At 44.0% G+C, this 23527-nt stretch overlaps 1 protein-coding gene across 5 annotated transcripts in view; it reads right to left on the reverse strand.

The window, feature by feature from the left end:
- The window catches only part of RYR3 (ryanodine receptor 3), a 557802-nt gene that overhangs the window by 163535 nt on the left and 370740 nt on the right, over positions 1-23527 (reverse strand). For all 5 annotated transcript variants that reach the window (XM_027553458.1, XM_027553456.1, XM_027553457.1 and 2 more), the window contains 6 exons: positions 16465-16551; positions 15823-16049; positions 12312-13107; positions 9699-9899; positions 2745-2847; positions 1822-1959 (listed from right to left, as the gene is read on the reverse strand). In XM_027553458.1, coding sequence (XP_027409259.1) covers positions 1822-1959; positions 2745-2847; positions 9699-9899; positions 12312-13107; positions 15823-16049; positions 16465-16551 — 1552 coding nt within the window. The remainder of the gene's footprint in view (positions 1-1821; positions 1960-2744; positions 2848-9698; positions 9900-12311; positions 13108-15822; positions 16050-16464; positions 16552-23527) is intronic.

Raw genomic sequence — 23527 nt, forward strand, 5'->3', positions numbered from 1 at the left:
GAACACCTGGCAGGGAACCATATGCTGCCAACCAGACATGCTTGGCCACCTTCTATTCTATTTCTGGGACTGCAGGATAGGAGGCTTATGACACAAAGTTTGAACCCCTCATAATTCTGCTTGTGGAAGGGAAGAGGTGTGGGATGAACCATGGAGTCTCGTGCTGGAGTGGCCTTTCCGGTTGCTCTACATGTCCTGCCAGAACAGATACAACATAATCTTTCTGCCTGAACCCTGGGGGAGCAAATGCTAACCACTGTAGTTCTTGGAGCTTGAAAACCATTCTTAGAGTCAGGGAGACTTCAGAATCAGGTGGGCTCATCTAACTGACTCTATTTACCTAACATGAAGTGGTCGCCTTGGAGGACCCCTGGTCGTGACATATTGTCTTAGAAAGAAGCATCCGTTTTAAAAACAGACTCTCCGCAGGTAATGTGGGTCAGTTCAGTCTATTTTTAGTTCTGCTTTGGCAGTAAGCACAAAGGAACTCTAAACTCACTTTTATGAACCTTTGAATCATGCTGGCATGTTCTCACCAAAGACCTCCCCCCTCCATGTTGAGAAATAGGACCGATCAAGGGTTGCCAGTACAACTGCTGCCAAGTACCCCAGGCACTCTTTTGAGGCTTCAACACTTCTGCTGATAAATGGGGATGATTCTTTCCCTTCAGAGATAGTCTGACAAAGATGGAAGGTCAATAGAAAGGGCAATAAGATGTATGAACCCCAAAGCAGTGTTTTCAGAAAAACTGATCATATCTTGACAGTTTATTGCTCTAGTCTATAATTTGAAAGCATGTTCTAAGATGGATAGGAACAGGGAATAAGACAACTACATTAAACTTGGAAAATTCTTTCTTCTTTAGACAAGTAAAATCTTTGCATAATTTCATAGTACAGAGCAGACTGATTATAATATGCAGACAATCTTCCTCTTGAAGTATAGATAGTTTATGGACAGTAAACTGTCTTGCACTACAAACAATGATCTTGTTTCAAAATGGGAATAGTTTCAATGGTAGGAATTATCTGTAATATAAAGATTAGAGAAATGATTTGAACAAGGTTCAGGAAAATTGAAAGATAGAAGGTCCAAGTCCTCTAGGGTGTTGTATTAGGAAAATCATAGCCCCCAAATGAAAACAAACTTCCCTGCTCCAAACTCCACAACCTATTCCCTTTGATTGCTAAGGGGCTTCCCTGGTAGCTCAGACAGTATGGGGCGATTTTCAATGCAAAGGAACCACAAACAAAAATGACAAGAACAATGAGGGTTACAAGAGGAAGACTATGAAAACATAAAAGAAAGAAAAACAGAAATCTGTGTACAGGTATCAGGCATTTAAAAGTAGACAGACAAGAGCAGACCTACCAAGCAATCTATCCCTTTCAGAAGACTCTGAAAGTAAGCTCCTTAAGTCAGAAGGAAAGCAGAGCCCCAGATATAGAGCATTAAGAGCATCAATTATAACAGAATGCCCAGATGCTTCCTGGAAGCTAAGCAGCCCTTCTCCACCCCACAATATATGTTTAGGAAGTTCATTACCTTAATTAGGGGCTTCCCTGGTGGCTCAGATGGTAGAGAATCTCCCTGCAATTCAGGAGACCTGAGTTTGATCCCTGGGTCAGGAAGATCCCCTGAAGAAGGGAATGGCAAACCACTCCAGTATTCTTGCCTGGAGAATCCCATGGCAGTCTACAGTCCATGGGGCCACAAACAGGTGGACATGACTGAGCAACTAACACTTTCACTTTACTTTAATTATGCCTTAGAAGAGCCTTGGGTTGGGAGCACCATAATGGAAAGGCACGGGAACTTACTAGGGCATCTCTCTTCTTCCTCCGTTGGTTGTTCCTTCTCTGGCTTGGGAGGGCCTTTGATTCTCTGCACCAAGGCACAGAATTTTCCAGTCCAGGAGGAATCCTCTTCCTCCTCTTCCTCTTCTTCCAGGGGAACCCCTAAGCAAGCCACAGAAAGAGGGACAACCTCAAACAGTACACAAAGCCACCAGATAATTGAAAGAACATAGAAACACTGCTTTCCATCCTTTGGAACTTTCTAAATATACTATAGGCAGCCTCCTATAAATATTTATCTACATGTCTTTTGGCAATCTTTTTAAATTATAATTTCTTGTATACAAAAACATAAAGTAATTTCAACTCCAAGACTTAAGTTTTTCTAACCCATACTCCAAATGGGCTCCAGAGTATCTAGAAAGAAACAGTTACCAATCTGTTACTTCAAATGAAAAAGTCATCTGTTATCCACATAGCTTTCAAAAGCAGTACACTTGTTGATGGGCACTTAAAACCAGCAGATACATATCAAAGTAGAAATGGCTGGTTTAGAATCCTTAAGGGCAGACATATCATTGCAGAAGCTAAAAAGCAAAGGTGATCAGAATCTTGGTTCATTTGGGAAGAGTGTCCCAGATATCTAACTTGAGATAAACTGGGTGAGGTTTATATAAAGATCTTTTCTTTTCTTTCCTTCTTGAGAGACCCAGTCCCCTCTCTTAGATCTCAGCAACATTTCTTGTAGACAGAAGGAGTTTCAGTCATGTATTATCCCAGGATTATGTCCTGTATCTTCTCTGACCCAAATAGTTTGGAAAGAATTATTTCTTGGACAATTAGCACTATAATTTTAAACAGAAATTAACTTTACAACCCCCATGAACTTCTAACCAAGGAACCATGAACAGCCTTGTCTTGGATAAAGCTTTTATCTGGAAGCTCACCGCAGTGAAGGAGAAGGTCCTCATGGAAGTCGTACAGCTCTTCCCGGATCTCTTCTGGGCATGGGCAGTTCTCCCCCAGTTGAAAGTTAAGAAGCATGTTGATCTTGGAGGGGCAAAAAAGATTGGCTAGTTGGTTCTCAATGTCTGTCTAAAGAACTCAGATCCAACCTTAGACACCTAACATTCTTTGCAAACTTTTAACTCGATTTTGTGTGTGTGTAAAGACAGCCAACATTTAAAAATAGTTTTTTATAACTGAATCACTTTGCTGTACACCTGAAACATTATAAATCAACCATACTTCAATAAAAAAACTAAAAATATTTTTTAAAAGTGCACAAACTTCCAGTTATGAGATGAGTAAGTCTGGGGTAGTAATATAACAACACTGTGCATGAAAACTGCTAAGATAGTAGATCTTTTCTAAATTTATAATTGGAGTATAATTACTTTACAATGTTGTGTTGGTTTCTGCTGTACAACAAGAAGAATCAGCCATAGTACACCTATGTCCCCCCTCTCCTGAGTCTTTTTCCCACCTTACCCTCACTCCGCATCCCACCCCTCTTGGTCATCACAGGGCACTGAGCTGAGCTCCCTGTGTTACACAGCAGCTTCCCACTAGCTATTTATTTTATTTTTTTCTATTAATTCTTATTAATTTTTAATTTTTTAAATCTATTTAATTTTTTTAAAATATAAATTTATTTATTTTAATTGGAGGTTAATTACTTTACAATATTGTATTGGTTTTGCCATATTAGGCAACATACATATAGATAAAAAATAAGTACAAAATATATTCAGCACAAAGTTTTTCTCTCACTCTGCTTCCTTGTTGTTCAGTTGCTAGGTCGTGTCTGACTCTTTGTGACCCCATGGACTGCAGCACGCCAGGCTTCCCTGTCCTTTACTATCTCTTGGAGTTTGCTCACACTCATGTCCATTGCGTGGGTGATGCCATCTGACCGCCTCATCCTTACCTAGTTTACATGTAGTAGTGTGACTTTCAGTGCAACTTTCTCAATTTGTCCTGCTCTCTCCTTCCCCCTCTGGGAGACTAGATCTTAAAAGTTTTCATCATAAGAAAAGTAATTCATAACTATGTGAGGTGATAGAAGTTAACTAAAATTACTGTGATGATCCTTCCACAATATAGACAGATATCAAGTGATTATGGTTGTACACCTTAAGCTATACAGTGTTCTGTGTTAACCAAACCTCAACAACGGGTGGGGGGGACCCCACTACAAATGCAAAAAAAGGAAAAGAAAATATTCTAGCAATATTGCTTTACATCACCAAAATACTGTCTCTACCCTCCTCCTTTGGAATAACTATTTTGGTGACTATGGCTCTAATCCCTGCCTTTAAGAAGGAATACATGATTCTGAGAAAAAAGTCATGCATTCAGGGCATGCATTTTAAATGATCTTTGGAGAGATGGGTCATGAGAATACAAAGATGTAAATAATACACTAATGAGATAAAGCCATAAACTGTGAGTTGCTAAAAAAATAAAAGTAGCTTTTCCTTTTTTCTGATTATAAAGGTAATACAGAACTTGATTAGCTAAAGAAGAAAATTTACTGAGATCTCCCCATTGAGATAGCTGCCATTAATATTTTAGTTAATATCTTTATATAGGCAGATTGAGATTACAATCTAACTTGACTTTTTTGAAACTCAATTTTTCAACTTAATTTATCACAAGCATTTTAAAATGTTCTCAACCCGATCTCTTACAGGTGCACTGCATTTCATCACAAGGATGAACAGCGATTTATATAAAATGTATGTAAAATTAATGATCTGCTCTGAAATATCTCAGTTGCTTTCATTTTTTTATCCCTGTAAATAAAGTCAGTTTGAATTTCCTTTTATGGAATTTTTGTTCACATTTCTGTTTATTTTCTTAGGATAAACTCATAGAAGCAAAATGCCTGGATCAAAAGGTTTGTACATTTTAATGGCTTTTGATATGAATTGCCAGATTGCTCTCCAGAAAGCTCACAACAGTTTGCATTATTACCAAATTTATACAAGAGTGTGTATTACTTTGCCAACGCCATTACAGTAATGGGAATTAACATATTTTCAAATATTTTCCAATCTAATGAGTAAAAAATGTCATATCCCTGTTGCTTTAATTTGCATTTAATTGGTGAGGTTGATCTGTTTTTTCTCACAGAAGGACTGTTTTTATCTCATCATTTATAAATTTCCCATCCATGTTCTTCCTCCATTTTTCTGTTGTGTGATTATCTTTTAAAAATTAATTGGCAAGTGTTTTGCACATCTCTATAGACTATTATCTCTTGGTAATATATATTCCTGGAGAAGGAAATGGCAATCCACTCCAGTACTCTTGCCTGGAAAATCCCATGGATGGAGGAGTCTGGTAGGCTACAGTCCATGGGGTTGCAATTCCAAATACATTTCCTAGTTTTTAGTGAGCTTTTAATTCTATTTATAGAATTTTTTTTGACATGTCAGTTTTATGTTTTGAAGCCAGCCTATCATCCTTTCCTTTACAATTTTATGTCAGAGATACTTCACTGTTTCTGTGCCATGGATTACCCTGACTTCCCCAGTGATTCATTGGAAAAGAATCTGCCTGCCAATTCAAGAGATGCAAGAGATGCAGGTTCTATTCCTGTGTTGGGAAGATCCCTTGGAATAGAAAATGGCAACCCACTCCAGTATTCTTGCCTGGAAAATTTCATGGACAGAGGAGCCTGGCAGGCTATAGTTTGTGGGGTTGCAAAAAGTCAGACACAATTGGGTTACTGATCATGCATGTCCTACTTGGACAGTCTGGTGAAACTCATGGATGTTTTTCTCAAATTAATATTTTAAATACCTAAAATAATATATAAGGGATTACAAAGAGAAACAGTTATAATGAAATCTAATTATCAAGATCATAAAAAACATATTTGTGATATAGTAACATATATACTTGGAGAAGGCAGTGGCACCCCACTCCAGTACTCTTGCCTGGAAAATCCCATGGACGGAGGAGCCTGGTAGGCTGCAGTCCATGGGGTTGCAAAGAGTCGGACACGACTGAGCGACTTCACTTTCACTTTTCACTTTCATGCATTGGAGAAGGAAATGGCAACCCACTCCAGTGTTCTTGCCTGGAGAATCCCAGGGACGGGGGAGCCTGGTGGGCTGCCGTCTATGGGGTCGCACGGAGTCGGACACGACTGAAGCGACTTAGCAGCAGCAGCAGCAGCAACATATATACTTATTTATTAATTCATTAGACAAAAGATCTAGGGGCAGCCCTCATACCCATTGCGATCTTGAAGCAGTGATGAATATAAATGATATTACCAAGTATTAGAACCACTGTGATACCATATGAAAAAATATACAATCTCTGTGGGTGACAAAGTATTTGCTTTGCTGCCTACATCAATAATTGAAAGAACTGCTATTAGAAATTAATGAAAATTTGGTAAAAAAAAAAAAAAAAAAAAAAGCTAACACTCAGATTCCTTGATGTCTAAATTCTTCCACAGACCCATGACCCTGGTTAGTAAATATGTGGAGGCACTGAAGTAATAACTAGAGGTAGGACTTCCCTGGTGGTCCAGAGGTTAAGAATCCACCTGCCAATACAGAGGACACAGATTCAATTCCTGGTTGGGAAGATTCCACATGCTGTGAAGCAACTAAGCCCGTGAGATGCAACTACCGAACCCGCATACGGATGCCCACGTGCTGAGAGTCTGTATTCCACACACAAGAAGCCACTGCAATGAGAAGTCTGCGTACCACAACGAGAGAGCAGCCCCTGCTTGCCACAGCTAGAGAGAAAGCCCACGCACAGCAACAAAGAACCACCGTAGCCATAAATAAGTAAATAAAAATCACCAGAGGCAATCTTGTCCATTTTACTCTATCATATAGGGTAACCCAAACACCAGGCAAAGGGGTATTTTCTCCTTTTGTTTGGGATTTCTAGGTGAAAACATTTATAATGTCTTTCATTAAACTATGAACCTTATTTAATATTGTTAGGAAGATCCTTATTCAAAGCTTCTACTGCAAAATAATTTTTTGAAACTATTGTTTGTATAATATGCATAACACAGGTTGGAAATGTTATTTTTGTAGTTGTTTCATGATGGTAAGATTGGTTGAATTATGGTAACTGTATCAGCAACATATATCAATGAGTTGTTCATTAAAATAAGATCTGAAGATCTGGTTCCAAGAATCAAAAAGTTAATTTCTTTACTGAAAGATTTTCCTTTTGGTAGAACATTTAGGAAGCAAGTGGGAGCCCTCAGGGCATAACTAAAAATGGGAGTGAGCTGAATTTTCTGCTGCAGGTCATACCCTCTAAATGAAGTCCTTTTCAAAGTGAAAGGCTTACTGACTATGCTTGAATAACTTGCCAACAATCACTGGACTAATCCTAGCTTTACTACCTTTATACTTAGTTATATCCCCCAAGTATGTTTCTATTTCATCTTTTTAAACAGTGAATGAATATAGGGCTGAAAACCTCTATTTTATTCTCAAAAGTTACAGAAGAGTGAGGTAATCATATCACTGTTTTAAAATGCTAATTCCTATGTATCTTATTTTCCAAGTGATCTTGCATTCCTATGCCCTGAAATTGACTGAAATCCTCCAAATCCTTTATTAAATTCTTAATTATTTAGAAAGTTCTATTGGCAGATTCTTCTCAAAATGAATACTATGGGAGGGGCGGCAAAAGAGACTACTGAGTTTGGTAAGAGTGTTCCTTCTTTTATTTCATTTCTGGACACCTCAGCCTCACCTGGAAACTTACTAAACATGCAAATTCTCAGGACTTACCCAAGACCTACTGAATTAGAAACCCTAGAGGTGGGACCAGCAATCTGTGTTTTATTAAGTCTTTCAGGGATTCTGATGTCTGCTCAAGAATCACTGGTCTAACACATAAGGAAAGAAGTTCTTGAGACTTCTGAAAGGGGTCTGAAATGATTGGTCAGAGGACTGCCTGCAAGGTTAAAGGAGGAAGTGATGGTGAGCCCCGAGGATGGCAGAAGAGAAGGTAAGGAGGCAGAATGCAGCAAGAGTGAAAGGGTTCTTCCAGGGGCCAGGATCATGAGCTGGGTTGATAAAGATAATGTCAGATGGACAATGCAGTCCTGGTTGAGCTGAGGACATGCCAGAAAACATGAGTAAACTCTAGTCACCGACTCACTGACAGAAGGTCATAGAACATGGTTTAGTTGCTAAGTCGTGTCTGAGTCTTTGCAACCCCACGGACTGTAGCCTGCCAGGCTCCTCTATCCATGGGATTTTTCAGGCAAGAATACTGGAGTGGGTTGTCATTTCCTTCACCAGGGGATCTTCCCCACCCAGGGACTGAACCTGGGACTCCTGCATTGCAGGCAGATTCTTTACCAACTGAGCTAACATGGCATGAGGCAAAGGCAAATACCTCTGACACGAAAACTGATGACAGCCCTTCCTACTTACAGAATGTTTACTACGTGGCTGAGTTCCTGCCAAGCAAACTAAGTGAATTATCTCGTGGGATTTTCACAAACATTATCTGCATTTTGCAGCCTGAAGACATTGAGACAGAGAGAAGTAATATGCTCAAGACTATACCATGAGTGATGGCAGAGCCGGAATGGCAGCCAGGCTCTGAAGCCAACACCGGTGTTTTAATCACCACATCATCTGCCATCCCATTTTTCACAAATGTGAGTCAGCATCTGCCCAGCCGAAATAGGGAATGTTCACACCTGTTGCCAGTCTAAAAGCAGCCTGACAACATTTGTAAAGCCTTCAAGAATAATTCACTGCACTTTGCTCACTGCACACTCACTCCGTTTTCCTTAGCACAGCACAAACTATCTGCTCCCATCCGTCCACAGGGCCTCGCATTTTGCCTCTAGCAAAGGGTTCTGAAGCAGATGGATCTGCTCTGTATCAAGGCCAGTATCATTCAAAGGAATCTTAAAAAACCCAGAGAGGCCATTCCTTTTTAAGCCAGTATAAATATCTGTAGCCTATAAAACAGGTTTTAAACAGATTTTAGGAAAGTAACTGGACCAAGTTGTGGTGGACTCATTAATATAAAGTGGTGGTAATCATACTGACAACAATTTATGGATAGGCTGCTTATCAAATATGTATAAGATCCAAAGATTTGGTTTTGGAGACAGAAAATGAATTTCTTCCCTGAAAGATCTATCTTTTCCCTTGAACGCTAAGGGAGCCTTGCTGAATGGCTTACAGGATATATGGAAACAGCTGGGCAGCAGAGACGACTGGAAACTATTATTTTACAAGATGTCCCTCTGTTATCTGCAAGTTTCTCAGGATTTTCATTCTTTTCCAGTCTTTCCATCTGAGTGAGGCCAAGGCGGGGACCACAGAGAATGGAGACAGAACATCACAGGAGGGACTTCCTCACACAACTTCTGCTCTCCAGGCTTCCTGGAGCTGGAGTTGGGGGGCGGATTCCAGGGGGGTCTCCATAACTGGGTGAGAGGTTTGGGCCCTCAGATGAGAAAGAATGTGCACCTGCCCTCATGAATCAGGAAATGCTGACCATATTCTGTTGCTCTCTGATGGAGAGGAGTGGCTTTTGGATGGACTAGACAAAAATTCTTCTAAAGGGTGAAGCAGGATGCTGGTCTAGTGATGTGATGTGATCTGGCCTTTGCCTTACTGACAGAGGCCCTGGCATGTGGGATGGCAGGATGGGAGAAAGCCTGGCCCCCTCCCCATGCGGTTTCAGAAGGTTAACTTCCCACCCAAGATGCCTGGCAGATGCTTATCAGCTCAGCCCAGTACTAGCCTGTCTGCTGGTGCTAGCTGGGGTCTTTCCATCTCCCTTAGCTCTCATGGCTGCCCTTTCACATAAAGGCTATGTGTACCCTGCTCCAGAGGGTGCCGTTCTTCCCTAGGAACAGGCTGGAAGGTTCTCACCTGTTCCTGTGGGGGCGAGCGGAACTCCCTGGTCTTCCGGGCGGTCAGGGCCGCAGACATGTTCAGGGCCTGCATGAGCTCGTTGTAGCGGAACTTCTGATTTTCCTGGAGCTTGGAGACATAGATGTCACTGAAGGCCACAATGGCCTCCACCCGGTGCTGCAGCTCACAGTCACAGAGATAGCTGAGCAGCTCACACATCTGTAAAAGTGTACACACATGAGAATATAATAACACTTCATGTCCCCTGGTGATGCAATTATCATTCCCAATCTACAGACGGTAACACTGAGGCTTAGACAATTTGAGGAACTTGCCCAGTGTTATACAGTAACCACAGAGCTATTACTGGAATCCAAATTGGCTATTACTGGACGACTCTGGAATAGTATTTGAACCTAGAGCCCAGTTCTTCACTGCTGAGACCAGAACTACAACAGGGAAATGAGCTCATTAGACATAAAGCACGTCTGCCTGTGGAGACAGAGAACAGCATGTAGGAGGGTGTTCTCCCAGGGCTCAAAGCTCAGTACAGAGACCATCACCAAATCGCACATCTGAGGACTGAGTCTCTTCTCTGACATCTTCTGGTTCTAGGTGATGGGTAAGTCAGTCTTTGGTTTCTCTATGAATCTTTCATTGCTTTTGCTTATTGGCACTGTTTGATCAATTTATCAGGATTGTTATAGCTAATCTTATCATATTAGAATTTATACTAATAAAAAAAACAACAGCTGTAGCTTACTGAGCACCAGCTATTTGCCAGACACTGTGCCAGGCACTTGCCATACTTTATGTGTTTTTTGCATATTTTTACTAAAGCAGAAGTTCTATTCACCCATCTCCACTTAACACCACACACATGACTAAGGAGCACCCTCCAGCGTGTCTGGGCACAGACAAGGCCCCTGGTGGTGGGGTGCTGTTGCCCAGCAGGACAGCCTCTGCTCCCACCAGGTAAAGTGGGACCCATCTCTTACACCCATTCTACTTGTGATTATAATTACCATTTAAAGTCACATAGGTCAATACAATAGGAAAATGAAGCTGAGTGACTAGGGAGCATCTGAGAAAGTCAAGTTTTTTTAAAAAAACAAAATGCTAAAACTGAGTGTTAGACAAGTATAAAAAATTAGGAAAATCATAAAAATCCAGAAGCATTTTGCACTCAGCTTGCTTTTGATTACCTCTAGATCTCAGGGTACCTTAAAGACCCCAGACTGGCAATCATAGATGGTACATGACAGGTAACATCTATGGAGGAGAGAGCTCAATGAGCCAGTCAGGGACTCACGTTAAAGAAAAGGTCTTGGCCCTCCATCAGAATAGCACATTTATATGTTTTAATAAAATGTTTAAGGTACATATGTGAAATTTGTTATGCTTCTGCTCTATATTTAAGGCTTTGATGAAATGAACACCATCACACTGGATAAGAGAACTTAATTGCAGATTACTTTTTATAATATATTTTATACTAAATATATTTCAAATTATATTTTATAAAAACACATTTTAATATTGTTTTACAATTATATCATCATCCACATTTTAAAAATCATAAAGCTAAGACTGATGGGCTACTAACTTGGCAAATTTATTCAGCTAGTAAGTGGCCAAGGAGCAGGAATTAAAATCCAGGGATTCCTGGACTAGGCTCACTCCACTAAGACAAACTCCTCTCCTCCATTATTCTTTTTTCTTTTTTTTTTTAACTCATTAAAAAATGTTACTGAAGTACAATTGATTTACAGCACTATGTTAATTTCTCCTCTATTTCTTTTCATTTCTCTTTTCTCAATGCTGAAAAGACAAAGTCACCATCATCCCCAGTACATCACTGATGCTAGCTCATGTCTAGTAAGACTATGTCTTAAGAAATACTGAGGTTCCTCAGGTGATGCCAAGGGGGCAACTCTAAATGAGTAGGACTCTTAGCTCAGATGGCATTTTCTTTGAATGCCAGTATAACAGGCCCACATCAGCCTGGTGATCAGGGTATGGCAATGTATGAGAGTAGGTGATGAGTGTGGTCATCCTATAAGCCAATTCCTTTGGTCAATTGCACAGTCAAAGGCTCCTCTCTGTCTCTAGACAAGATCTCACCAATAAGCCCTTTAGTCCCAAGGAATAGGAGATAAGATCAGGGAAAATCTATCACTGGTACCAGAAAAACAATTCTAAAACAGGTACCTTATTGATGAGGGCTGGTATTCTCATTTTGGTTTAGGGAGACTTGGTAGCTCAGACAGTAAAGAATCTGCCTGCAATGCAGAAGACCTGGGTTTAATCCCTGGGTCAGAAAGAACCCCTGGAGAAGGGAATGGCAACCCACTCCACTATTCTTGCCTGGGAAATCCCATGGAGAAAGGAGCCTGGTGGGCTACAGTTCATAGGGTCGCATAGAGTTGGACACGACTGAGCAACCAACACTTTCACTTTCACTAGAGAGTACGTTCCAGCTCAGAAACAAGCAGGACCAGGGGGTGCTCTCCCTCATCTCTGCTCCACTCCACATTCAGGCCCATGTCCACAGTCCAGACGCATCACCAGGCTGCCCTGTCTCCCTCCCTAGTTCTTTCCAAGGGCAAGATGCTGGCTGCCCCGGGTTACCTGCAGCTTGACGGACTCCGGTAATCGGGTCTGCAACAAGCCTTTGATGGGAGCCTCCCTGCTGGCCTTTTCCCCAGCCTCCACAGCCTTCTCCTCCACCTGCGTCACCTCCTCCTTCTCTGCTCCCTCCTCCGTCTCCCCACTGTGCTCCCCAAACACAGAGGGGTCGATGAGGAGGAGGATCTGCCGAACGTCATCATCATCAAACACCCCCATGATCAGCAGGGTTCCGATGAGCTTCAGCACAGGCACAAACTGGAATTCCACGGAACCCCCGACAGGGTCCCGGATGTGAGCACCGCTGCACTGCACTGCCTCCGTCAGCATGCCCAGTGCCTTCGTCTTGAGAAGCTCCAAGGGAATCTCGGGGCTCTGCTTCTGGTGCTCCTCGTTGGTGGTGATGAAGCAGGGGGTGGAGAACCTGAACCCTGGCTTGAGGCACGTTCTCGGGCCCACTCCAGGGAGCCCGTGCCTCTTGGACTCATCCGGGTACAGGCGGATTTTCCTGGTGGTGCTGGTGATGGGGATGATGTACTCATTCTTCATCATCAGCTTCCTCTCCTTAGCGCTGGCCAGGTGGATGCTGATGAGCAGGTCATAGAAGCCTGAGCGCAGGAGGCCAGGGAGGTACTTGTTGTCAATGGCATAGAAGAGTTGGGAGAGGTCCACATGGCTGCACAGGGCGTAGGCCACGCGGCTATTTCCCAGGGCGCACAAGGCGCTGTAGAGTCTCAGTGTATGGTAATGGAACCGCATGAGGTCCTCCTGCTCACAGAGCTCCAGGATATCCACACACCTAAGGAAGAGACAAGCAATCAACTGCTCCATGTGGAGGAAATGTGAATTTCCTCCACGTGAATCCATGTGCCAGGATTCAGCAGAGTGCTCACTCTGGGAATCCCCAGATTTCATGCAGCCCAAGGAAGGCAGAGCAGATAGAGGGCTTACAGGTTATTACTCCTTTTGCAGCTCTGGTCCATATCCCAGCTCCTGATAATCCACTATTTCTAACTATAAGGGTCTCAAAAGTCTGAAAGACTTAAAGAAGACACTAGCTTACCAAATACCCAAGTCCTCATCATTAGGGAAATGTCCAAACCTCAATACTGAAAACATTCATCAGGTCCATGCCAGGAGACTCTGTCTTCTTATTTGTAGGCTCAAGGACATCCTCTGCCCTTGAAGAAGATGTAGTTAAAGCTCTCCATCAATCTACCATCTGCTTCATCTACATGATCTCTAATTTACCATCAGCTTTCCCTTTCCTGAAAACAAACACATGCCTGCACTCTTGTCTAGAGAGGAAACACTTTCCAACCTGAGGTAAGTTGGTGTCAATTCACTTTCTCCATCCTGACTGTAGCAATCTTTAGCTGTGTATGGGTGTGGGGGTCCAGGGCACAGGCTCTGATCTCTGCTTAGATTTTTCCATTTTGTCTTCTCACTGAGAATCTGAGGACCCTTTGCAATTAGCTTACTTGGCAGGACTCCTTTCTGCTCCTTCCCTACAAGTGCCTGTGCTGCTGCTGCTGTCCATGACCCAGTGGAATACCTAAGTGGGAGCTACATGGATGTCAATGTAGCTCTGCCCTCCATTTTTTTTTCCTGTCCAAGTGTCAAGGGGTAATAACATTTACAAAATAAAACTTACTTAATTCTATGTCCATAAACTGAACTCACTCATCTAACACGCTAGTAAAGTAATGCTCAAAATTCTTCAAGCCAGGCTTCAACAATATGTGAACCGTGAACTTTCAGATGTTCAAGCTGGTTTTAGAAAAGGCAGAGGAACCAGAGATCAAATTGCCAACATCCACTGGATTATGGAAAAAGCAAGAGAGTTCCAGAAAAACATCTATTTCTGCTTTATTGACTATGCCAAAGCCTTTGACTGTGTGGATCACAATAAACTGTGGAAAATTCTGAAAGAAATGGGAATACCAGACCACCTGACCTGCCTCTTAAGAAATCTGTATGCAGGTCAGGAAGCAACAGAACTGGACATGGAACAACAGACTGGTTCAAAATAGGGAAAGGAGTATGTCAAGGCTGTATATTGTCACTCTGCTTATTTAACTTATATGCAGAGTACATAATGGAAACGCTGGGCTTAGATGAAGCACAGGCTGGAATCAAGAGTGCCAGGAGAAATATCAATAACCTCAGATATGCAGATGACACCACCCTTACGGCAGAAAGTGAAGAAAAACTAAAGAGTCTCTTGATGAAAGTGAAAGAGGAGAGTGAAAAAGTTGGCTTAAAGCTCCACATTCAGAATATTAAGATCATGGCATCTGGTCCCACCACTTCATGGCAAATAGATGGGAAAACAGTGGAAACAGTGGCAGACTTTATTTTTTGGGGCTCCAAAATCACTGCATATGGTGACTGCAGCCATGAAATTAAAAGATGCTTACTCCTTGGAAGGAAAGTTATGACCAACCTAGACAGCATTAAAAAGCAGAGACATTACTTTGCCAACAAAGGTCCATCTAATCAAGACTGGTTCTTCCAGTAGTCATGTATGGATGTGAGAGTTGGACTATAAAGAAAGCTGAGCACTGAAAAATTGATGCTTTTGAACTGTGGTGTTGGGGAATACTTGTGAGAGTCCCTTGGACTGCAAGGAGATCCAACCAGTCCATCCTAAAGGAAAGTCCTGAATATTCATTGGAAGGACTGATGCTGAAGCTGAAACTCCAATACTTTAGCCACCTGATGCGAAGAGCTAACTCATTTGAAAAGACCTTGATGCTGGGAAAGATTGAAGAGGGGAGGAGAAGGGGATGACAGAGGATGAGATGGTTGGATGGCATCATGGACTCAATGGACATGAGTTTGAGTAAGCCCTGGGGGTTGGTAATGGACAGGGAGGCCTGGTGTGCTGCAGTCCATGGGTTCGCAGAGTTGGACACAACTGAGTGACTGAACTGAACTGAAACTGAACTCGATTTTACCTACACAACTTCCTTTCTTCCCTCCCAGCAATCCATTGAGTGAGCATTGATCTCACTGTATTGATGAGGAGACTGAAGCCTGGGGTGTACCAGTAGATCACTCAAGAGCCGCAAACAGCAAGTGGCAGCCCTGGAACTGAACCCAGGCCATAAAACAGGAGAATCTCTTAATGAGAAGGGGGGCCAGGAGCCTGATTCTTGGTTCTCCAAGCAATCTAGGCTTGCCTCATTCTTTCCAGTATTGCCATCATAATAGATTTCTGGACCACGCCTTTTTTAATTTAAGGCACGGAAATGTCCCTGAGTGCAGAACTCAGAGCTACAGTGAAAGCCCCATGGCTGGCACATCATCGTGAATATCCTGCTCCTATTTCCGAGTGATAGTTAAAGTGGGGAAGGGAAAGAAAAGAAAAACCCATGCTTTGGGGCAATCAGCAACCACCCTGGACCTTGGCCGGTGAGGATGTTCCCCCTTCCCTCCCTGGCTTGCTGGGGCCTGCCTCCACCTCCCCATCTCCTGGCCCCTCCCCTTCCTCCATGGGACCCTCTACTACCTGTTCTCTTCCGGGATGTGGAGTGCCATCATCTGCAGGGGCTCCAGGCACTGCACCACCCAGCCATGGCGCTCGCTCACCCTCTCCGTCTCCACCTTCAGGAAGCTGCTGGGCATGCGGCTCCAGAGCACAGGCTGGATGGTTTGGACATCCAGCCGTGGTGGGCATTGAGGGACGGGGTTCTTCTCTTCACTCTTAAATATGGCTGCTGACAGGGGCATGGCATTCTGGGACAAGGCAGAAAGGCGTCAGACACATGCAATTCAGAGATGCTCAGTGACTGCACAGTCCAGTCAGCCCACAATAAGCAACAGTGAGCCATACCTTAAAGTGAGCTGTACATTAAAGAGAGACAAGTGCATCCAGGGACCAATGAGGGCTTTTCCAGCACTAATAAAGACCTGACATAATGGGTTATATGAGCATCCATTAATCCTTTTGGAACCCAAAAGAAGTAGGGGAAGGGGAAAATGGGAACCTATGTTCTGCAGCATGAATTTCACATGGATGTGTAGAGGTGGGGGGGGTGGGCATTTGAGAAGCAGGAGGTCAGAGATTTCCTGGTTTCCTCATGCCTGAGCTTCTCCCCATAATGGCCTGTGCATCTTATGTATAGCCATTAGACAAGGGACAGATAAATACCTTCAGCTTCCCAAGTTCAAATTGAAACAGAGAGGTGCTTGTGGGCTGCAGGAAGACGGCTGGAAACACTTTGGTATTGGGCTCCACCTGGAAACCAAAACAAATCCAGAGGTTTGCCCAGAATTATAAAATCCTAGGGGGCTAAGTCATGAGTGTTTCAATCAATGCCCTCATTCTAACTTGAGGGGAAAGAGGACAGCTAACTGGCTGCTCACTGGGCACTGTTCAGAAATTCCCAGAGACCCAGGGCCTACTGGTAGCTACTGTCACTGTTCCTAACTTCAATACTCCTCTCTCCACTCAGGGCTGAGTGGTCTCACATCCTTTCATTTTCCCTCTCAGGTAATTGAGAAGCCAGCAGCTTTCTCCAGCCTGCAGGAGGGCAGTCACAGGTGGGAGCTACCATCTGCCCACCAGAGGCAGTGCGTGCTCTGGTCACAGAACAAGGTAGGGTACTGGCTCTTCACAAGGAGACCCTCAGGGAGCACCATCATGCATTACTCCTGCTCATGGGAGGTGACGAGTGAGGGCAGTGAGGTGACTTCAGTATTCTTTCTGAAGGCACGTGGCGCTGGTCAGGCAAGCCTGGTGAAATTATAGCAGAATGTCCCAACCTCGGTCCTACTGATGGTTTGGGCTGGGTAAGTCTCTGTGTGAGGGCTGTCCTTGGCATTGTAGAGTAGTTACCAGCATCCCTGGCCTCTATGTACTAACATGTCAGTAGTACTCTCCACCCCACCATGGTCATGATAACCCAAAATATCTCCAGAGATGGCCCGATGTCCCTGAAGGGAGAAGTCCCCCCACTCGAGAGCTAACTTTGCAGGCAAGGACCACATGGTACTTCCATGAAGAAGCTGCCCCCAGAGCCTGTCTCCTCCCTCAAAACCTCTCCTCCTCACTTGGTTCCTCTAGACTTCTCTCCACCCCTTCCTCACTCTATGATTTTACTTCTTACATTAAATAGTGTGAGATTCACCAACTGCCTTTTAGCTGCTGCTTAAATGAGGCATGTGATATGTTTATGACATCAGGGCCTTCATTTATCACTTATTTACTTCAATGTGGAGCTTTTGATCAGACTTGGAGGACCACGGAAGAAGAAATGCGACTTTAATCCTACCAGTGAAAGTCCTTTGCTGCTGCTGCTGCTAAGTCGCTTCAGTCATGTCTGACTCTGTGCAACCCCACAGACGGGAGCCCAAGCAAATTCAGACATTAGGACATGCTTACAACTCTCCTGACCCATCAAATTAGGGGCTTCTGGGTGTTGTGGACATACCTGAAAAGCGTCCCCCAGTGAGTTACTCCCTTGAATAATCGCCTCTTCTAGAATCTGTGTCTTGTTTCCAGCAAACAGGTTATTGCAAAAGCTAAAGGCCTGTCGTTCCCTTGATTGGTTGTATTATAGAGAAGATTCCATTTCAGCAGACTGGAGAAGAAGTTGCTCCAGATAGCCTCAGAGAAGTACACTGCCATGTTTTGAGAGGGCCATGTGGCAAGGAGTTCTAGGGGGTTTCATGGGGCTGAAAGTGGTAAGCTCCTGGCTTCAGCCAGCAAGAAATGGAGCCTGAGTTTTACAAATGCAAGCAACTGAATTTCTGCCAACAACCACATGAATTTAGAAAAGGACCCCAAGCTCCAGAAAAGAATACAGCCTGGCTGACAACTTGACTGCAGCCTTGGGAAATGCTGAGCTTGGGACCCAGATAAATTCTGTCCTGACCCCTGACCCATGGACACCATGGGACAATGAATGAATGCTTCTGAGTCACTGAAAGTAAAGTGAAAGGGTTAGTTGCTCAGTTGTGTCTGACTCTTTGCGACCCCATGGACTGTAGCATACTAGGCTCCTCTGTCCATGGAATTCTTCAGACAAGAATATTAGCGAGGGTTGCCATTCCTTTCTCCAGAGGGATGTTCCCGACCCAGGGATTGAACCTGGGTCTCCCGCATTGCAGGCAGATTCTTTACCATCTGAGTCACCTGGGAGGCCCTTAAGTCACCGAGTTTGTGGTAATTTGTTATAAGCCAATAGAAAATGAATATAGCGATTTTCCTTTCTTCCAGGATATTTGTTACAGGCTTCCTGTAAATAATAAACTTCCTCAATGCATTTAGACATAATATTTATAAACACATTTTTAAGACTGGAAGTGACTTAAAGGATTGTCTGGTTCAGAGCTGTTGGCTTATGATGAAGAGGCCAGATGGGTTAAACACCAGGCTTGTTCCCAGCATATGGCATTCAAGCACACTACAGTGGGCTCACATTTCAGATAAGACAGTTGCTTTATACCTGATGCCTCAGGTACCTCTGGATGATTATGAAAGGATGATGCTAGTAAAACTAATAGGTAGGGATGGAGCTGCTAGAACTGCCTGCTGCTACTGCTAAGTCGCTTCAGTCATGTCCGACTCTGTGTGACCCCATAGATGGCGACCCACCAGGCTCCCCCGTCCCTGGGATTCTCCAGGCAAGAGCACTGGAGTGAGTTGCCATTTCCTTCTCCAATGCATGAAAGTGAAAAGTGAAAGTGAGGTCACTCAGTCGTGTCTGACCCTCAGCGACCCCATGGACTACAGGCTCCTCTGTCCATGGGATTTTGCAGGCAAGAGTACTGGAGTGGGGTGCCATTGCCTTCTCTGAGAACTGCCTAGGCTATGTCTAAAATAAGCTTTGCTGAGGACATTCAACAGTTATTTAGTGCCTATCACATACCTGCTTTGTGCCAGGATCTGGGTTTATGGGTGAGAGACACAAATGGGAAATTCTGATTTGTTGCTGTGTGACTTTGGTCACAAAGCAAGAGTCATCTTTAGGCTGGCCCCAGATTTCTCAAATACTCTAACAGGTAACATTCTAGAACAATGTGTGCCTCTCAAGTCATTGCAACTTGAAGCAAACAGAGGTCTGGTGGGTGAGAAAATTTTGCCTGAATCAGCCAGGTGGAAGAGAGAGAAATGCACTCACTCAGAGATTTCTGATGCTGAACTAAATTGTACCATCATGGGGAGTGACAGGCTAAAGGAGGTGACACGTTTTTAGGTCCCTCAGGAATGATCCCTGCAAACGTCATAAGCTACCCAGTCAAATGGCAGGGTCCTCCTCAAACTTCCCTGCAGAGAGGAGGTCCTTGAAAGCATGTAGGATGGATGCTCTGGGATTGGTTTATTTCTACCCTCAGAGTACATTCCCACCACAATGAACAATGGAAACTTTTCTTCAATCACTAAAATAACAAGAACACACAAGTGTGAACACCTGATGGGTGTCCATAAGGAAAGAAGCTGCAACTGATGGTGCGGTAAGTGGAATATCCTAGATGGCCCTCCTGACCCCTTGGTTAGTCCTGTGATCCTGGATGTCATGGGGCAAAACTGATTCTGTCAGCAAGGCTACTAACAAGCTGACCTTAAGATAGAGACAGTATCCTTGTGGGCCTAATCCAATTGCACAAATTCTTAAAAACAAGTGTTTTCTCTTGCTGGGGGCAGAATGGAAAATCAGAGAGTCAAAGGATGAGAAGAACCAGCTGTGCCCTTGTTGGCTTTAAGGATGGAAGGGACCACGTGAGAGGGAATGTGGGCACCTCTGGGAGCAGAGAGGGGTCAGCCACCAAGGAAGTGGGGACCTCAGAACCTCTGCCTACAACCACAACTGGATCCTGCTGACAACATGAAGGAGCTTGCAAGGGAGGCTGCCCAGAGCCTCAGGACAGAGCCAGCTCAGTCCAGCTGACACCTTGATTTTGGCCTTGTGTGGACCTGGGCAGAGAACCCAGTCAAATCTACAAAACCATGAAATGATAAACAGATGCTGCTTGAAGCTGCTAATTCTGTGGTAATGTGTTAGGCAGCAACTAAAATCTAGTGGCTTCCCAGCCAAGTTGGTCAGTTTGCAACAAATACTTAGCAAGCACTCCCTGGGCGCCAGGTACCACGGTCTCATGTTCTGGGATACGGGAGTGAACCCGCGAGGGGAGGCAGCCCCGCCCTCAAGGAGCTTATATTCTGGAAGGGGGTACTGCAGCCTGACGGAATAAGCAGCGAGTCCAGATTTGAGGCTGCCACGAAGTGCCATGGACTTTCTTCCCTTTGTGTTTCTTCCCTTTTTATCGCTGGCTGATCTACTTTGTCTTTGCAATGATGGACATTCTATCTCTAATCATGTGTGAAGGTCAGGGCGTAGGAAACAGCCTGAATTGAAAGGTAACCCCTCTCGTAAATCTGAATCTTACAGCTGGCCTCTGCTCGCAGAGCTGTGCGGCTGGGATGGCAGTAACTGAGGACAATCTCTTGAACATACATTTTATTTCTCATTTCTCCCATGATTACATTAAGTGAGACAGAAAAAGCTTTTCAGATTGCGTAGCAGTATTTAATGGGGAGGTCTGGAAACCTTGGAGAGAATCCTTCTCTTATTATTTTGGTTACTGGTCCTTTCTGAATGGAAAGCCAGTGTATAAATATTACTACCCTGCTCTGCTCAAGATAATTGAAAAATGAAAACGGCTACAACTGCAGAATAACAATTATCCCAGGGCTGGGAGACCAGACACACGGCTGGACATGTTAACTGTCTCGCCGGGAATGAGAAGGGGGCTGGGTGGGTGGGAGTTTCCGGAGGGTTCCTGCTCAGAGCCCTGACCTCCTCCCCATTCCCACCCCAGGGTGGGAGCTGGTTGGAAGCCCTGAGCAGTCATGAGGATTTACACACATGGAGTCACACCATCCACCCTGGGATGCAGATACCAATAGGCAGCTCAGAAAACTGACCAACTTCACATCATCCAGGAACTGCAGTGGAAGACAGGACACAAATGGCACAGAATCTGCTCTTTGCTGTAACATCTTCTTATCATCATAGGCTCTTTCCTGAAGCAGGCAAGTCATTGCTGCTGCAAATGCCCTGGGTTGGGTTTTATTTATTTATTTAGGGACCTTAAATGTGATTAGATGCCTTGGAACTCTCAGCAGCTCAGGGAGGACCCTTTAGTCAAACTCATTTCAAAAGTTAATGGAAAAAAGCTAATGGATTCTGAAGGACGATAGTAATGTATATAAGCCTCCTCTCAGGGGACTTAAGAGGGGAGGGGAAGGTGGAATCATGAGAAAGTACTGGAAGAACATTATGTTACTTTCTGAATTTGCAAAGGCCGCTTTCTGGGAGCAGCTGGTGGGGTCCCAGCTGCTGGGTAGTGGTGATGATTCCACTTCTTTCCAGGAGGAGGAAGAGCTCCAGCGTTGTGTGCAGGGGGCTACCCACTGCAGGAGGTCCTGGGGAAGACCGCCACACTGGCAAGCTGTCCCTGGCCCTCAGAAAGGGCTCTGCCTGTGTTTTCAGTCACTTAACATTTCAGATTTGGGGCAGCTACGGACCCCTGCTCTCCAACCACAAGCCAGACAAAGGGCTGCCAAGGGGCTTTTCAGCCTCCAGGCTGTAACCTGGGGCTGATTCTGGAATCTGGGGCTTTAGCCATTGACACAGGAGCCATTTACAGCAGAGCTTTTTATCTCCTGTATTTGGCTGAGCTGGAGGACATGGCAGCCCATTCCAGTATTCTTGCTTAGAGAATCCTGTGGACAGAGGAGCCTGGTGGGCTGTTGTCCATAGGGTGGCATAGAGTCGGACAGGACTGAAGCGACTTAGCATGCATGCATGCATTGGAGAAGGAAATGGCAACCCACTCCAGTATTCTTGCCTGGAGAATCCAAGGGAAGGAGGAGCCTGGTGGGCTGCTGTCTATGGGGTCGCAGAGTCGGACACGACTGAAGTGACTTAGCAGCATCAGCAGCAGCAGTTGGCTGAGCTCCCCTCAACCCTGTTTGCCACTGTCCTGAGAACACTTTTGGAGCTCCTCGTTGCTTCCTAATTCCTCCCTACCTTTCCAAATTTGTTACCACCAACCATTACCCATTCTAATCTGTCCATCACTCCTCAAACATAAACATCGCTTATGCCTTCATCTCCATTATGCTTTTGTGCCCTTCTTTCAACCAAGTACATGCCTCTCTCTCTCTACCTGGAAGTATTCTGTTTCATAATCAAGATTTCTCTGTAATAAATTTTTCTTGGCTACTTTCCATGGAAGTAGACTCCTTTTCTGAACTTGGATAACACTCTATCCATACATACAGGAAGCTTTCCATTCTACCTTTGAAGTGTCAAGAAGGTTTAATACAGATATTTAATTCCTTAACTTAGCCTTTCTCATAGTATGCTCTGTAGAACTCTGGGCTGATAGAATATTACTAATTGTTAAATTAAAAAAAAAAAGCTTTTCTTGATTAAATGAGAAATGGTTGGCTAGGTTTCTTTCTGAACCATTTCTTAAAGTTTTCCTGTACTAACACTTACTGTGAAACTTCCAAAGGAAGATATAATTTGTGGCTTTTCCCAAGCTTATTTGGCCATCAAAGGTGAAAAATCCGACTTAAAGCAGATTAGCTTTCTTGTGGTTAATGACAGGTAAACCTACATGTATATAGTTGATAGTTTCCCCAAGGAGTTTGTCAGTTTATAATCAGTGAAAGAGGGAGATACATTATTTACATAAATGCAGTTTTTTAAGGACCCTGCAAAGAAGCCATAGTGAATGAGAATAACCTTTTTTGCAAAGGGAATACTCCCTGGCAAATTAATCAGTTTTTATAGGTCTATATTTTGAGCACAGAAGTTTCTTAAAGTGAGGAGTATCTCTGTTGACCTTTTAGACTTTGTATCTTATATAGTGTTGCTGCTGCTAAGTCGCTTCAGTTGTGTCTGACTCTGTGCGACCCCAGAGACGGCAGCCCACCAGGCTCCCCCGTCCCTGGGATTCTCCAGGCAAGAACACTGGAGTGGGTTGCCATTTCCTTCTCCAACGCATGAAAGTGAAAAGTGAAAGGGAAGTCACTCAGTCGTGTCCGACTCTTAGCGACCCCATGGACTGCAGCCCACCAGACTTCTCCATCCATGGGATTTTCCAGGCAAGAGCACTGGAGTGGGGTGCCATTGCCTTCTAGAGTAGGTAATGTGAAAGTTGCACAGGAAATACTGATGGAATTAATGAATAGCCTT

This window comes from Bos indicus x Bos taurus, chromosome 10, assembly GCF_003369695.1.
Source record: "Bos indicus x Bos taurus breed Angus x Brahman F1 hybrid chromosome 10, Bos_hybrid_MaternalHap_v2.0, whole genome shotgun sequence".
In the NCBI taxonomy this organism is placed as follows: Eukaryota; Metazoa; Chordata; class Mammalia; order Artiodactyla; family Bovidae; genus Bos; species Bos indicus x Bos taurus.